Here is a 14203-nt window from a genome sequence, read left to right on the forward strand (position 1 = left end):
AAGAGGCTCTGTCGTAATGATGTTCTGCAACGGTGCACGACCTTCCGGTTCAGGTGTCTTGCTGATCACACATCGACGACAGCACTTTACATACTCATTCACATCCTTCTCCAGGCCAAGCCAAAAGAATCTTTGCCGAGCAAGATACAGAGTCCGCTGCTGACCTTGATGTCCTGCTTGATCGTGAATGCCTTTCAGAACCATGGTTTTCACTGCGTCAGGCACAACATACAGGTAGGTTTTTCTCTTGGTGACACCATTCTTTGACACCCTGTACAACATACCATTCTTTATCATCAGCTTTCCCCAGTGTTTCATAAGTTTCAAGACAGCTGTTGGTTCATTCATTCGTTCCCTCCTATTTGGTCTCCGTCCTCTCTCGACAAAACAAATCATCCTGCTCAAAACATTATCTTCCTGTTGTCTCTTCATTAGATAGTCATGGGAGAGCACATCAACGTCTGGTGATTCAGATGGCATTATTGCTTGCGGGAGGTGAGGCAGTAACAAGGCATGAGACTTGGAGTTATTACTATGCCTACATGAGTGCAGCACAGCTTCCACTTCCTGCTTTGACATTGTGCCAGGTAAGGAAACTTTAACTGTATTACAGGCAAAGGCCATTCCTCCCTTATCGGAAGAACTGTCAAGGGGGTGAGTAGACCAACGAAAGACATCTTGGACACAGCCTGTGTGCACAGCTGCAGTTTCAGCCAGCAATTTATCATAAGGAACTCTTGTCAGACGATGGAGTACACTAGGGTGCACAAAGGGCTCTCGGCTCAGGGCGTCAGCAACTATGTTTTTTGGACCAGGAATGTACTTAATATCAAACTGGTATGGTGCTAGTTTAGCAACCCATCTGTGTTCACAAGCATCCAGTTTTGCTTTGGACAGGATATATGTTAATGGGTTGTTGTCAGTCCAAACAGTAAATTTCTGACCACTGAGCCAGTGATGGAATTTGTCACAAATTGCCCATTTCATGGCATAAAATTCTAACCTATGTGCAGGATATCTCGACTGAGCATAGGTAAGCGACTTGCTCGCAAAAGCTATAGGCCTGGCCATCGTTCCATTGCTAGGAACCTGTGACAATACAGCTCCAAGCCCATTACTAGAAGCATCCACTGAGAGGAGGAAGGGCTCACTGAAATTGGGATGAGCCAACAAGACTTGATCAAGCAAAGCCTGCCTTAATTTGTGAAACGCTCGACTGCATTCCTCAGTCCAGTCCGAAGCAGACAACTCTCTCCGACACATTCGACGCTTCCGTTTTCCACGAGGAGCCTTTCTTCCAGTTGTGAGACTGAACAATGGTCTGGCAATGGCCGAACAGTCTTCAATAAACTGCTGGTAAAACACTACCATACCCAGAAAAGACCTTATTTTCTGCTGGCAGGGGACATTGGTACCCTCAATCATGAGATCATCCTCAGTGACAGAAGCAATGGCTGTGACTTTTTCTGGATCGGTAGCAATACCGTCCGCACTGATGATGTGACCTAAAAATTTAACAGAACTCCGCAAGAGGTGACATTTCTTCGGAGCAAGCTTGAGATTGTGAGTCTTCAAACGCTTAAACACCATTTCCAGGCGCTCTAACGCCAGCTCTTCGTTAGGTGCAAACACCAGGACGTCATCCAGATAACATAATAGGCTGTTGAAATTCTGATCCCCGAATATCGTCAACATCATCCGCATGAAAGTGGCCGGACTGTTACACAGGCCCTGCGGTAAACGATTATATTCGTATAACCCAAAAGGTGATGTAAACGCTGTGTATTTCCGGTCATCTTCATGAACTTCCACATTATAGTAGCCAGATGTGAGGTCCATGGTTGAAAAATAAGCATTCCCACCCAACGCAGCAAGAGCATCTGCTTGATGGGGGAGGGGATGAGCGTCTTTGATCGTGCGAGCATTAATCCAACGAAAGTCTGTGCATATTCTCAAATCTCCTGACTTTTTCCAGACTAGAACAAGAGGTGATGCAAACTCGCTACTAGATTTTTGTATGATCTCACGTTCTTCCATCTCATTCAAAGCTTGCCGAAGTTTGTCATATTGATTCGGAGCAAGGCGTCGATACGGCAACCGAAAGGGCTTTTCGTCACTCAGGCGGATACGATGAACAAAGCCGGTTGCCTTTCCACAGTCCAACTTGTGTCTGGAAAAGATAGAATGATACTGAGAGATAAGCTGCACCAGTTTTACTTTGCAGTCTGCAGACACATCACAAGACTCCACATCCAAGTCAGCTAAGCCCAAGTCCTGTAAGACTGCCGTGTCATCAGCAGAACAGAAGACGTTTGGCCCAGATTTGACTGGCAAACTCAGAACATCTGTTACACTCATCTCATCTTGTCTGTCAGTTAAAACATCAGCTGTTCTCTGAACTTTTTGCTCTAAATCAAATGAGGAACCATCAGTAAACTCAGAGCAGTCAAAATCCTGCAAGGCCATGCAAGGAAAAGCATCAGCAAGCGTAGAATTCCTTTTCAAAGTCACTGCTTTGTCTGAAGGGTTTATCACTTTAAGGGGAACCCATCCATCTTCACGTATCAAAGCAACTGTTTTTCCAACCAGCACTGTCCTTGGCCTTGATTTTACTCTACTGGGCTCCAAAATGACAGCACTGCCAGCTGAGATGTCATAAGTGCTTTGCAGTTTGCCCCAAACTAAGTTTTCAGTCATGGGTTCGAGTGACACTGCCTTTTTGATCTTTACCGATCCCACTAAGTCGGGGACAGTACCATTCTTCCACCTCTCCACATTGGCTAGAAGATCAAGAAACTTGTTTTGCTCATTGATATCACACTCACGTTCAGACACACTTATTAGTAACTCTGAAGAACTTCTCAGCTGAAGAATCAAATGTTTCAAGAGGTTACTCCCAAGAATTAGATCATCACCCTGACCTTTGACTACCAAAGTTGGAACAGTGACATGACAGCCGTACACATTCATATCTAGTTCGCACACTCCAAGTGGGTTCGTTCTGGTGCCTCCACATCCAACCAAAACAACATCTGTTGGGGCAAGTGAAGGGTTTGACAACACACCAGTACTCAGCAATTGAGGTACGATCTTGGAACTCATGGTGCAAGCCATTGACCCAGTGTCAAGCATCGCTTTTGCCTCTACTTTTCCACCAATAATCACTGAAGTGTAGAAAAGATCATCATATGGCTGAAGTTTCTGAGTATTTTGCAAGACAACTGTACATTGAGAACTATACTCTTCACATACACTTTTATATACAGATTCCAGGTCGTAATCCAACAACGATGGGGGGTCATCATTTGGCCTTGCACTCACCCCCTCCACATGCAGGCCTAGTCGTTTCCCGAATGTGGAACAGCATCTGTCTCAGGCATCACATTAGCAGTGCAGGCCTTGACTTTAGGACACTCTGCACGTGCATGTCCTGCTTTGTAACAAAGAAAACACAGATGATTTGCTCTGCAGTGAAAATGAGTGGTGTGGCCAACATCTCCACACACCTCACACGGTACGGTAGGCCTCACTCTGTTTCTCTGTGACTTAAACGCATGCCGCTCTGTGCCAGCCTGACGATTTGATTGCCCATGCTCCAAGACACGTTCCAACATTGCCAAGATTCGTTCCATGGCTTCAACAGGTTCTTTAGGCTGAGCTTGACATATAACGGAGTCAGGTTTAACAGTTTTGTTAACCTTTGATTCATGAGGCTGGACAGCAACTTCCTGTTTCAAAAGAGTAATGGCAGGGGGCGCTCTAGAAACAGAGCCACATCGTCTCTCCCTACCATACTCCTCCAAACGTGCGTGTACATCAGCCGCAGTCCATTGCTCCACAGGTCTGCATTTAAATATAATGGAAAGCTCAGGGTCAGGACAATGTCTGATAAACATTACAGTGAGCTCATGGGATAGATTGTCAATCTTCTTGTCCCGTCTCTTTAGACAGTCCTCAGCCATATCCATGGCCCTATTCAGCCTCAGCCAATAATCAAAGGGATCCTCACCAGCGTGTGGAAGTGTACCATAAAAATCAGCTAATGGCATGCTAGAAAAAGCTGTGTCACTGAAATGTTGTTTCAACAAATCAAAAATAGGACTCGGGCCTTTGCACAAATCAATGGAAGGGTTACTACGCAAGCCCACCCTCACAACTTCACGAGCCCGCCCCAAAAGCCTACTAATGACTTCATCAGCTTGTTCTTCGATTGGCATCCCTATTTTGCGCAAATATGACAGCACTATGGCTTCCCACTCATGTATAGTGTATGGCTCAGCCCGATCACCCCTGAAACAAACAGGTTCCTTGATTTCAGATTTTAGAACTCTGCTCAAAACAGATGAGTCTGCACTACTTGAACTGCACACTTTAGACCCTAAACAGGAAGCGATGCTCTCCCCAATAGAGCGTCCCATTCGTTCTACCATCCCCACTATTAATTCCATCGACTCATCCCCTCTCAAACTGGGTTGTTTCAGTCCACTTTCACTTAACTTGGGAGGTTGAAGACTTGAAGTGTCATTTATATCTTGTACAGCCTCTAAGGCAGACATTGGAGTAGACGTGACAGGAGTATAATCAAGTCTGCCTCTCCCAACTGACGGCATAGGAGAAAACATGAATAGACCTCTACCTCTTCCAAAACTGTTGTCTGAATCCATATCCTATATTGACAGTAGCAATGAAGAAAAAAAAAATATATATATATATATAATATATAATATATATATATATATATATAAATAACTCACAAAAAAAAAAAAATGTTTCTTGTTTCAAAACTTCAGAAAAGCACTTTCAGAAGAAAAAAAAATCAGAGTTCAGAGTTCAAAGTCCAGTCAAAATGAATTTTGCTAATTTTTAGTCTCCCCAATAATATTTTTCAGTAAACCTCAGTCATCATTTTTTTTTTTTTTTTTTTTAGTTCATACAAAAAAAAATATCCTCAGTTCAATCTTCAACGGTTATTATTGTAAAATAAGTCAATATTGCTTTCAAATGGATACCACAATACCAGAACTTTGTTGCTTTCAGCAGTGAAACGTGTTCCTCTGCTCCTCCTTGTGGACAAAATCGGTATTGCACCAAACAGCTTCGACGCGATAACTCTCGTCACCCACGGCACGAACTTCTCCGGAAATCTCCGATCAGTCGTTCACCACGCTGCTTCCAGAGTCACGATCACGGCACCATTGTAACAGTGTAGTTTCTGCGTTGTGTTGTTTTTCATTTACGATGGACACCAAATCAAGCTTTCTGATGGATTTTTATTCTGTTGAATAACATAGAACAGCGGTGATCAGCTTCACAAATCACCCTCGTGCACATTCGCAGCCATTCACTCTCTTGGCTGGCGCGAATCTAATTGACCCTTTTACATAAACTACATAAACAGTTATAAATCAACAAATTTTAAACTTATGGTCTGTACCTGTTGAATAACATAGAACAGCGGTGATCAGCTTCACAAATCACCCTCGTGCACATTCTATATTGGAGGTGGACATTAAACTTGATATTACAATACATATAACAGTGGCACGAACACAAATCATATAACATGCTTCTAAACAAACATATAACTCCGTATTAACCCATAAAATGGTTATACATTTATCACAATATGCTTTACTCATGGAGCACTCACTCACCGCAGCCATTCACTCTCTTGGCTGGCGCGAATCTAATTGATCCTACCGGAACCAGTTCATCCTACTACCAGATCTGGGCGGAGAATGCGATTTAAAGGGGCCATACATGAAAATAAATGTAGCAAGTGGAAACACATATTTGACCCGTTACACAAACATGGTCAACAGGGCCTCCTCCATCATCATCATCATCATCATCGAGGAAACCTAATCTACCTCGAGAGGTCTGCCTCAACAACACATGCCAAATGAATGGCTGATAAAAACCTGGTCGAGTCTTGAGAAAACAGCTCTTCAAGAGAGTAGCTCATAAAATCAAGAGGGCGGTTTTGAGGAGGTTCTGGTCACCTCTAGAAATCAGGAGGTTGATCAAACACTTGACTTTTGCTTGAGTCTGTTGTTTGTGAATAAGGCTTCTGAGAGCTCTCTTCCCCTCAAAATCACAGGCTCAGTCAAATGGCCAATATACAATATTTTTGTATATACTATATTTTGTATCAGCCTACTTTTAAATGCACTCTCAGCTCTTTTCACAACAGCTCTTAAAACTCAAGTTTCGTCGCTGCTGCAACAGTGTGTGATGTTTAACAAACGGTTCACTGGCGACATCTGCTGGTCATGAGAAATCTCTTCAGTGTCACGTGTTGGGGTTTTCTGGTTCTGTTTTGAATTGTGTTAGGCAAGAGCGTCACAAACTGGTTTCATGAAATTATTTTGTTTAACGAGGCATAAAATGTGTCAATTCTATCCAATAAATAAAATGTTACAATTCTATCCAATATAGAAAAAATAGAAAAGAACCACCGCTCATCCGTCAAAAAGTCTTGTAGAAGTGCTGCTATATTAAATCATCATGGAAAATTGTTAAAATACAGCAACCGCACACTCAAAGACTGTGCAAGATCAATTTATTTGCAAACATTCGGTCTTACGACCTTCTTCAGGCATACAAACAATTATATCCAATAAATCTATTTTTAATGGATATTCATCCCTCTCACAATAATTTCTTGGAACCAACACGTTATTTCTATCATTCTAGATTTGTTTCTGATATAATTGATATTTAATTCAGTCTGCAATGAGCCTTTAATTTAATTTAATTTAAGTTAATTTAATTGCAAAATATATATCGTTTTTCTTAGCATAAAATTTGATTAGATTTTTATGATTACACTTGTTAGTAGTTTAGATTATTAATTTACATTTATATTATTATTACTTCTACTTTTTATAATTACTTTGATCAATGTAAATAACAGTAATATTAGTCAAATACACGTGCTTCAAAATAAATAAAATTGTATAATAGTGGCATTGTATAATATTGACAATTATTGTTAATTGTCAATAATCTTAAATCTAAATTAATACCTCACTGGTAACTGAATTATTATTATTATTATTATTATTAGTAGTAGTTTAGATTATTAATTTACATTTATCGTATTTGCTAAATTTTACTTTTTTATTATTACTTTGATCAGTGCAGTTAATAATAATAATAATAAACGTGATGCAAAAGAAAAAGTTGTATAACGATGGCATTATTTCACAATTACTGTTAATTATGTCTGTTCTAAATCTAAATTAATGGCTCAATGCCAACTGTATCATTATTATTACTACTAATATCCATATAATATCCATTTATTATAATAAATAAAGGATGTTCTTTGTCCCGTGCAGTGCAGATGAAACCACATATACGATTATTATCTTGCATGTATGACATTTTTGAACTAAACTAATCTGGGCAACATTTTGTCATCGGAACCTCTCACGAATGCAAAAGAACAGGGGACACATATACAGACGCGCCAAGTGTAGCGCTTCCGGTTCACTGTTGACATCTGTCAAACGGGTGAAACAAGTTTAGTTTTGAGTTTTCCAGGCATATATCTCTCTTAGGATATGTCTCATGCATTAAGGACACTTGCCACTGGAGTTTTTAGCGTGCAGAGATCTGTGAGCGTCCACACACTCTTGCGTCCAGTGAAGTCCCGAGGACAACAGAGGAGTCGGAGTGATGGAGTGAAGGGCAGTGAGAGTCAGTCGTTTGACGTGTCCCTCCTCGAGTTTCTTGTGTGTCCACTGTCCAAAAAACCCTTGAGGTATGATTTATTATCATGCATAATATTATTACATTATGTAATGCTAGTTATTAGCAGTGCTGATGTTATGTAACCACTGGTGGTTAATTTTCCTTGCGCCTGTTGACTGTTTTGTTAAAAAGTAGGATGCTTAGAATTAAATATTTATCTTTTATAATTTCAAAAATTATTTATTAGCATTTCAATTAGCTTCCAAAAAAGAGACAAAAGTGGTACAGAATTATAAACTAATATATATGAAAGCATCCTCCTTTATATGGCGATTCCATAATTAAGTATGCTGTATTAACTATTTATTTAACTGTTTTTTGTCATTAACTTTGTTTAACGTGGTATATTTGCAAAAGGGATGTTCATATTATCATTATCTGTAATACTAATACATGTATTTTCGTGTTGTTTTTCTTTCTTTCTTTTTTTCAAGGTATGACGAAAGGAGCAATGAATTAATAAACGAAGATCTTGGCATCGCATATCCTATCATTGATGGTATTCCTAACATGATCCCACAGGATGCGCGAATGATCCATACGACTGAAAAACCCACTGAATCTTGAGTTTTAAAGCAAATATTAGTTTTCTGCCACAATGTTTTTCTCCCTGTCTACTGTAACTGTTCTTGTGCCGCTGATATCCTTGACTGGACTGTTTTACTCCGCGACAGTGGATGAAAATTTCCCACAAGGCTGCACGAGTGCAAGCAGTGTGTGTTTCTACAGCCTGCTGCTGCCTGTAACTATTCCTGTTTATGTTTTCTTTCATCTTTGGAAGTGGATGGGAATCAAATTATTTAGACACAATTAGACTGTAGTTTCCTTTTTTTCCCCACACAACATGAGACCTATTTTAATGTTTTGCATTTTTGTGAACAATGTTTGCTTGTAAACAATAGACATCGAAGATTCATATACAGGAACATTTAACTGGATGTTAACATCAAAGCGAACAATGTAAAAATACAGAATAAAACCGCAAATACCAAAGCTTTGTGTCTTAGTTTGAATGTGCACAGAACTCTACTTTTTCCCCCCCATCACGGATCTGTAACATTTTAGCTTGGTACGATTTCACTTCTTCCCTCTTTTCTCAACACTCTCCGTGAACTTCATCAAAGGGCACATGGGCTTTGGTGAATCTTCCCCCTTCACCTTAAAAAAGAAAGACTCGTTCAAGCGAGTCTGAACGACTTTCAGCTGGAGTAGATCACCTTTGCTCTTGGATCCTGCATCGCCATCTTCACTCGACGTGTCTGACATCTTCAGCTTGGGTGGATTTGCAGACTCTACAGCGGGATGTTTTGGCCTGTGCATTTGTCTCGTTCTGTTCGGCAACCTCAGGTCCACCGGTTCCTCCGAACACATGGACGTGTTCTGCTGCTGCTGGAACCTGAGAGAGCTGGAGAGCGCTGGGAAGGTAAAGAAGTTCTCGGTTTGAGTGCTCGCTTCAGCTGTTGACCCACATGAACTCTTCACAATAGTGGCTTCATTGCAGCTTGAGCTGCTGGAGATCTCCACGTATGGATCCAAGAATGATTTCTGTGTGATAAACAGATCTTGGCTGTTCATTTCTTCAGCTGTACTGGATTCCAAGCTGCTTTCGCCCACAAACTGCTTCTTTCCAAGTTCATTGTAATTTTTCCTTGCAGGTTGGTTTTTCTCCGTTGGCAAGTTGAAGATGACTCTCTTTTTAATCTTCCCGATCTCTTTCACTCTTCTATGACAATCGTTCTCAGTTGAATGTTGTTGTTTTGTCTCCTGATCAGGGGAGATGAAGATAATAGGCTCAATTTGGTGCGTATCTTCGGGTTTGTTGGGCTGTTTTTTGATTTTAGGTTTCTGGAAGTCTTCCTCACGTTTGTTTTTCTTCCTTGCCTTTTTTCTTTTCTTAGTCTCTTGCTTTTGAGTAGAATCTGTCTCACAGCAGCCATCATGCAACAAGAAGCTGGGCACACACTTGGTTTTGCTCTTATCCTTTTTTTCTTTCTTCATTTTCTTGTTTTTATGCTTCTTGGATGCTTTAAAAGCATTTTCAACAATGGGAAAAATCCTCTTTGTTGGGAACGAAGCCATTTCCTCTACAAAATCAGAGAGTAGCAATAAACAACAGGTTATTTGACCAAAATTTAGAAAGATGCAATGCATCAGAATTAGATTTAGATTTAGTTCTCTCACCAAATCTGTTGTGAGCTCGGACAAATACTTTCTGTTTAATGTCCCGCTGGCAGTGTTTCGGACAGCTCCGTACGTTAACATTGGTACAAATGATACAATGTTAACAAATAATACGTTAACAATGGAGGGTTTCATAGTGTTTGGACTTGGACTCAAATATAAAGAAATGCGGTCAGTGCTTGGCTCAAGGAGTTCAGTAAAGTTGGCAATATATTCACAGATTCAAACTTCCCTGATCAATAACTCGTGAGCTAAACGTTGTTAAAACACAAATGACACCTATTTCCAATCATAGTAACGTAGATGACAAGCTACAACCCAATTTTCCTCAAAACAAGCTTTATAATATAAATTGATCTCTATGAGCAGGCGGCTGAGAGACAAATCCGAATAAGGGGCCGTCTGCAAAGTGCAAAACCCTTTTGCTCATTTTATATTATGAAAAATATGCAATAACTTTCACCAAATTCAGTTCACACATCACTGCTCTCCTGATGGTTATAGTACAACACTTAGTTTGATAAAAAAGTTTTATGATTATTTATTATGAAAAATCAATAACTTCACTGTTATTAGAAAAAATATGAAATAACTTCCATACTACCATCAAATTCAGTAAGCAAATTACCATGCAAAAGCTATGGTTGTAACAAGTTTGTTAGCTGCGTACCAACATAATTTGTGTAAAGAATAGGCCTACTTATTTTTTATGTGCTATTACTTGCCAAAACTGTTGTATACCCAGCAGGAGAGCAGTGATGTGTAAATTGAATTTGGTGTTACAGTGAAGTTATTGAATATTTTTTATAATATAGAATGTGCAAAAGCACATTTTATCAAACTAAGTGTAGTAGTAATGCCAGTAGGAGACCATTGATATGTAAACTGAATTTGGTGACACTACAGTGTGTAACAGTGAAGTTAATGACTATTTTTGTAGTAACGTTTTATGGGTTTTACACTTTGCAGACGGTCCCTTCAGATTTGTCTCTCAGCCGCCTGCTCATAGAGATCATCAATTTATATTATAAAGTTTGTTTTGAGGAAAAATGGGTTCTAGCTTGTTTGTCTACGTTACTATGTTTGGAAATTGGTGTCATTGGTGTTTTCAGGAAGTGTTTGTCCAAGCTCACAACAGGTTTTGCGAGAGAAGGCAAAACAGATGGAACGTTTTTCCACCTCTATGTCCCATTAGAGGCTTCAAAGAATCCCTATGTACAGATGTGAATGTATATGCAACTGTATAAATATAATTATGTAATTACATAATACATATCTATCTCTATATACATACATGCTCAATATGCCTGGTGCAATAAACTGCTAACACTTAACAATGAGGTTCCATTTGTCACTATTAATTAACTGCATTAGTTAACATGAACTTACAAATGAAAAATACTAATAAAGCATTTATTAATCTTAGTTAATGTTAATTTCAGCATTTACTCAGTAGTTTAAAGTATTTGAGTAAATGTAATTTGTTACTGTACTTAAGTATCTTTTTTGGCTACTTTGTAGTTTTACTGAGTATCAAAGATATTAGCCACTTTTACTCTCTACTTGACTACATTTTTGAATAAGTATATGCACTCTTTATTCCAAAACATTTGTGATGAGTAGTTACATTTTGCATTCCACATTACGTTTTCTGTAGCAGTTTATTTCTGCTGCAAAAGAACTGACATCGTCATATGCGTTTTGCGCTTACTCACCCAAACTCGTCAACAAGGCAAGTACTTTACATGAATATGAGTGCATTAGCAGGTATGTGAATCACAGATGTTTCATTGGAGATGAGGACATGGCTGCAGCTGGTGATGAGGCTGAAACCAGCACGTCCAGTGCAAGTAGGCTTTGACTAGTAAATTTTACTCAACATTATTTTATTTATCCATTATATAGAAGAGATCTTTTGTAAGAATATTGGTTTACTTATGCCCTTTTTGAGCACTTGAACTAGACTGAGACTTGAGTTTCTGTAGACATTTGTTCCAAACCTATATGTGTTTCTTTCTTCTGTTGAACACAAAAGAAGATATTTTGAAGAATGTTGGTAACCAGACAGTTGATGTTCACCATTGACTTCCATAGTATTTTTTTCCTACTATGGGTAGTCAATGGCTTTCGTCAACTGTTCGATTACTAACATTCTTTAAAATATCTTCCTTTGTGTTCAAAAAAGAAAGAAATTCATACATGTTTGGAACAACCTGAGAGTGAGTAAATAATGAAAACATTTTTATTTTTTGTGTGAACAATCCCTTTAAGAAGCTGTTGTGTCGACCTTGATTTATTGCAATATCGCAGTGCATCTTTGAGCCTACATTCAGTATGAGTAAAATTCTTAAGTACTGTTAAAGTCAGAAACATTAACTTCTGATAGTCCCAGACTAAAATACATGTTTGAGCTGTTTTAACTGAAAGCAACTTGCACTGATATCTCTTAAAATATGTCAGTGCCATTGTTTTGTCTCAAGATGCACACCAGTAATGTTTTTTTTTTCTAAGGATTGTTTTTTAAAAGCTAAACTAATCCTGGCTTAATCCTTACTTTTACTCAAGTAGTATTTGAATTTTTGCTGTAAGATATCTGTTTTTTACTCAAGTATGGTTTTCAGGTAGTATTCACCCCTCTGCATTTACCAATACATTGTTAAAGATGTATCTGTTAATATTAGTTAATGGATCTGAGCTAATATGAAAATTGAACAGTTGTATTTTCAACTGACGTTAACAGATTAGTACATGCTGTAACCAATGTATTTTTCATTGTTGGTTCATGTTAGTTAATGCAATAACCAACATTAACGGATTGTAAAGTGTTATAAAACCACCATGTAACCTGATGTAAAAACATGAATGCTCTACCAAGTTCTAGTATAATTGTTAATAGTATAAATGTGATAATATGCATTTAATTCAAATGTATGGAATCAAATTTTATCAACTAGCGCCTATGAGCCACATCGTGTATATCTCTTACCTGACAGGCTTCTGAGGATTCAGCTGGTCACCTTTTCTCTCAGAGAGATGGACCTTAAAAGTACAAGGGCATTATTGTGTTTACATTTGTGAAACATTTGTAAAACATGAGAAACACTGTAGCTGAAATTGACTTCTACAATGTAAAGCGACGTCATTTTCCACAGATTTTCGGCAACATTGTTACAGGAAGCAACTTTTCAACTGCTCCTCCTTAGCGACTAAATATTTTACATTGCAGTAAATTCAAAACGTATGTAATGTACTTTTTTGTTTTGGCACAAAATCAACAGGAAAAATGTCATGTACTTACCTGTTTTGTCAATTAACAAAATACGCTCTTATATTTTTCCGCCAATTACTGCTTCAGTGCAGTGCGCCACTGCGCATGCTCAGTAAGCATCGACAGTATCTATCAACTGCAATTTTATTAAATAAATTTAAATAACTTAACAAAATTATTATTAAACAAAATTATTTTGTAAAAACGACTTGAAGACACTGAAGAAGAAAGACATATAAAAAAACTGTTCACAGTTGTGTGTCCTGAAAATGTGCCATTTCATAAATCACACCGTTGCTGTGAGACGAAGAGCTACGTAACCTTTATATCTTCAGTCCATTCATGAATAAGCAGCACTTCTCTGTGCGTCACTCGGCTTGTCAGGCAACTATTTTCACTGCTGGAGAAATCCCTTTCTCACATAAAGGGCGCTTTTTGTAGCTTTTCTTGTAAGAAATGGCTTCAGTGGTCTATGGCGTCATCAAACAGCAGCTAAAATGATGTTTACTGCCAGTCTTTTTACGGTCCAATGGCAATATCGCATGTGAACGTGCATTAAATGTGCTACTGATGTCTTTAGGCACGTAAGCTTGATTCAGTTAGCGTCACTTCGTTAGAAAATGTCACAAAGTTCAAGGTTTATTCACATAAGAAACTACATAGGCCTAAATTTGGATTCAGTTCTTCCCAGAATCGTTTAAAATACATTTTCTCTTTTTTTAATGTATTTATTTATTGTGATTTTTATATGATCTATTTATAATTTGTTCTGAGTATTGCATTGCATACTGCACATTCTTAGAGTAGTATGGTTTTATTTTCATTGGTTATAATACATTGTAGTCTGATACATTCTGTGTATACTGTTTCATAGCAAATACAGAAATACACGCTAGCCCTGTCTCTATTCTATTATTTTCTTTTCTATTCTATTCTGTTTTATTCTGTGTTCTATTATTTTCTGTTCTGCTCTGCTCTTACACTAGTCTTTTAAAT

The 14203-nt window shown here is 38.4% G+C and overlaps 3 protein-coding genes across 4 annotated transcripts; 2 read left to right on the forward strand and 1 right to left on the reverse strand.

Annotated features, from left to right (window-relative positions):
- The first annotated feature begins 7445 nt into the window (after positions 1-7445).
- pyurf (PIGY upstream open reading frame) lies at positions 7446-8751 on the forward strand. Its single transcript, XM_077210654.1, has 2 exons — positions 7446-7768; positions 8193-8751. Exons 1-2 carry the CDS (start codon positions 7569-7571, stop codon positions 8323-8325), a joined length of 333 nt encoding a protein of 110 aa, XP_077066769.1. The 5' UTR covers positions 7446-7568; the 3' UTR covers positions 8326-8751.
- Positions 8357-8751, forward strand: LOC143720811 (phosphatidylinositol N-acetylglucosaminyltransferase subunit Y). Its single transcript, XM_077210655.1, has one exon. The coding sequence runs from the start codon at positions 8357-8359 to the stop codon at positions 8570-8572; it is 216 nt and encodes a 71-aa protein (XP_077066770.1). The 3' UTR covers positions 8573-8751.
- LOC143720808 (uncharacterized) lies at positions 8745-13661 on the reverse strand. Of its 2 annotated transcripts, none has more exons than XM_077210653.1 (3): positions 13529-13661; positions 12926-12978; positions 8745-9842 (listed from the first exon to the last, which is right to left on the reverse strand). In XM_077210653.1, exon 3 carries the CDS (start codon positions 9835-9837, stop codon positions 8836-8838), a length of 1002 nt encoding a protein of 333 aa, XP_077066768.1. In that variant the 5' UTR covers positions 9838-9842; positions 12926-12978; positions 13529-13661; the 3' UTR covers positions 8745-8835. The 2 variants fall into 2 exon arrangements, with proteins under 2 accessions (XP_077066768.1, XP_077066767.1); XM_077210652.1 differs by lacking the exon at positions 13529-13661 and adding an exon at positions 13238-13324.
- Positions 13662-14203: the final 542 nt, after the last annotated feature.

The sequence above is a fragment of the Siphateles boraxobius genome, unplaced genomic scaffold (genome assembly GCF_051911475.1).
Source record: "Siphateles boraxobius isolate OS27281-9 unplaced genomic scaffold, OSU_SipBor_1 65, whole genome shotgun sequence".
NCBI lineage: Eukaryota > Metazoa > Chordata > Actinopteri > Cypriniformes > Leuciscidae > Siphateles > Siphateles boraxobius.

Excerpts from the sequence above, each read along its gene's own strand:
- pyurf (XM_077210654.1), top strand. The coding sequence starts at position 7,569 with ATGTCTCATGCATTAAGGACACTTGCCACTGGAGTTTTTAGCGTGCAG. Across the intron at positions 7,769-8,192 it reads CTGTCCAAAAAACCCTTGAG|GTATGACGAAAGGAGCAATG; the intron begins GTATGATTTATT and ends CTTTTTTTCAAG.
- LOC143720811 (XM_077210655.1), top strand. The coding sequence starts at position 8,357 with ATGTTTTTCTCCCTGTCTACTGTAACTGTTCTTGTGCCGCTGATATCC.
- LOC143720808 (XM_077210653.1), bottom strand. The coding sequence starts at position 9,837 with ATGGCTTCGTTCCCAACAAAGAGGATTTTTCCCATTGTTGAAAATGCT.